Genomic DNA, 1,879 nt, shown 5'->3' with positions numbered 1-1,879 from the left:
CACCAAGGATGGCAACCCGGCTGATGGCACCATGCGACGGCCGATTTGGCATGAGAATATTGTTAGTTGGTTAGGTCATGGTTGTACGAGGGCTGGGATACTGCCAGGGCGCCCACACCTAGACAGGAGGACGATTAGGGTCCTCAACCAAGCCTTTGGCTCGTGACGGATGGTGAAAGCGATAATGCTGGTAGTCTAATTTGGATTCACACTTTACTGAACCGGAGTCGTAAGATGAAAATACCTTAAATGGCAGAAAATCGGTTGAGGGGCACGAAGCGGAAGTGCCCAGTAACCCAATGGGAACGATTGCTCGATCGAAACATATGTTGGACCAGCTTGGACGTGACGCACTACTCATAAGGTTGCTGAAAACCCTTGAAACACCCACGGCCGGTTTCGCTCCTCTTGGGGTCCATCAAATACGCACAGTCCTCGGGTTTCCACCAACCCTATGTTCTAATTGTGACAAAAATGCCTTGGGTTTCAAAAGTCAAAAACCATGAAGGAACATGTTTGGGCAGCAACGGGCGGGGGAAGTAGCGCGTACGTAGCTGTTCAAAGTGGGGAATACGTGGCCTTAGACTCAGGGGTCTGCAGAGCCAGTCCCTACTCTGAACATAAGGGATTGATACAATGCGAAGATAGGGGGAAGATCAACTGTGCTGCAGTCTAACTTGTCCACCCTACCGCCTGCAGGGAAGGAGACACGCAAGGCGAAAGTTGGAGCGATATTTGGGTCCACTGCAATCATTTCGCCAAATTCCTGAAAGTAAGTCGTGATCAGAACGACAAACACTCGCAGATAAGACAACACCTACTCAGACACTAATAAACCCTTTTAGTCATCTAGGTGTACAAAAATGGCATACTTAAATATATCCTATGATCACAAACTAAAGCCAGTAAACTAATAAAGGGAACTCAAGAAACACTCACAAAGTACAGCATGAAGTCGTGCCACAAGTCAGCTTCCGTGGCCTCAAGGACAACCAAGAATCCGACAGCAGTGCTGAAGATATCGTTTTCAGGGCTTGGTTGACAAGCAGCATGGACGATGAAACGATAGGCCGCGCGTATCCATGAGAGGGAAACGTGACGAGGTGAGAACCCAGTGGGATCGTACAAAAGTTTGGACAGTGCGTCTAAGTAGACAGATGTAAGATTGCTTATGCGCTCCACAGCCCCTAACGGTTCTGCATCTGTGAAATAGAAGGTTAAAAACTGTTGAAAATCAGCGTCGCAGGCAGGACTAAAAACCGGTGTCCTAGGACTTCCAAGTCCTTTTTTATGTTATTAAATACGTTAGCACCAGATAAGTAACAAAGCTGAGAAAGTTTCATTACCTGAAATGTAAGGCACCACAAAGAACAGTATCTTTGATATAACTTCAAGAGAGCCTTGATAAACATTATCCGAGCAATACGCTAGAGGACTAGAAAAGCACGGGGGAATTCTTAATTCTGCATAGCATCTTCCCCAGAGGAACTTGTGAGTGTGAGATACCGATCTAGAGTATCCGTCGTTGAACGAAGAAGGGGGAATTGTGACAAACCAAACTTACTGGGACGATAAGTTGTGGTGGGCATCCGGCTTAACATGAGATTTTTCGCTACCTACGATTCATTTCGAGCTCCAGTCATGGTCTACTTAAAGGGGGTCGATTTTGGATCGCAACAAACCGTGCTCCGGTCTTTCATTCTGACTGACCACTGTTTTTCATCTTGACCACCCTTATTTCGTCTCTGTTCCAAATAGAGTACAACTTTCTTTTCAATGTTTAACAGCAGAATGGGAAAATAAAGCCACCATTTATTGCTAGAACTTGGTTCAACTTCCCCCGACCTAAAGCTGCCACCTTGACGTGGTGGTCGGGCTT

General features: G+C 46.5%; 1 protein-coding gene across 1 annotated transcript in view; it reads right to left on the bottom strand.

Annotated features, from left to right (window-relative positions):
- T265_12005 (hypothetical protein) overlaps positions 1-1,879 on the bottom strand; it is a gene marked incomplete at both ends in the record, with an annotated part of 23,070 nt that overhangs the window by 6,150 nt on the left and 15,041 nt on the right. Inside the window, one exon of the mRNA XM_009178883.1 lies at positions 940-1,202. Within this exon, the coding sequence (XP_009177147.1) occupies positions 940-1,202 (263 nt within the window). The remainder of the gene's footprint in view (positions 1-939; positions 1,203-1,879) is intronic.

Source organism: Opisthorchis viverrini, assembly GCF_000715545.1.
Source record: "Opisthorchis viverrini unplaced genomic scaffold opera_v5_697, whole genome shotgun sequence".
In the NCBI taxonomy this organism is placed as follows: Eukaryota; Metazoa; Platyhelminthes; class Trematoda; order Opisthorchiida; family Opisthorchiidae; genus Opisthorchis; species Opisthorchis viverrini.
Note: the sequence above shows the minus strand (reverse complement) of the source record. Positions and strands in the feature narration are given on the sequence as shown.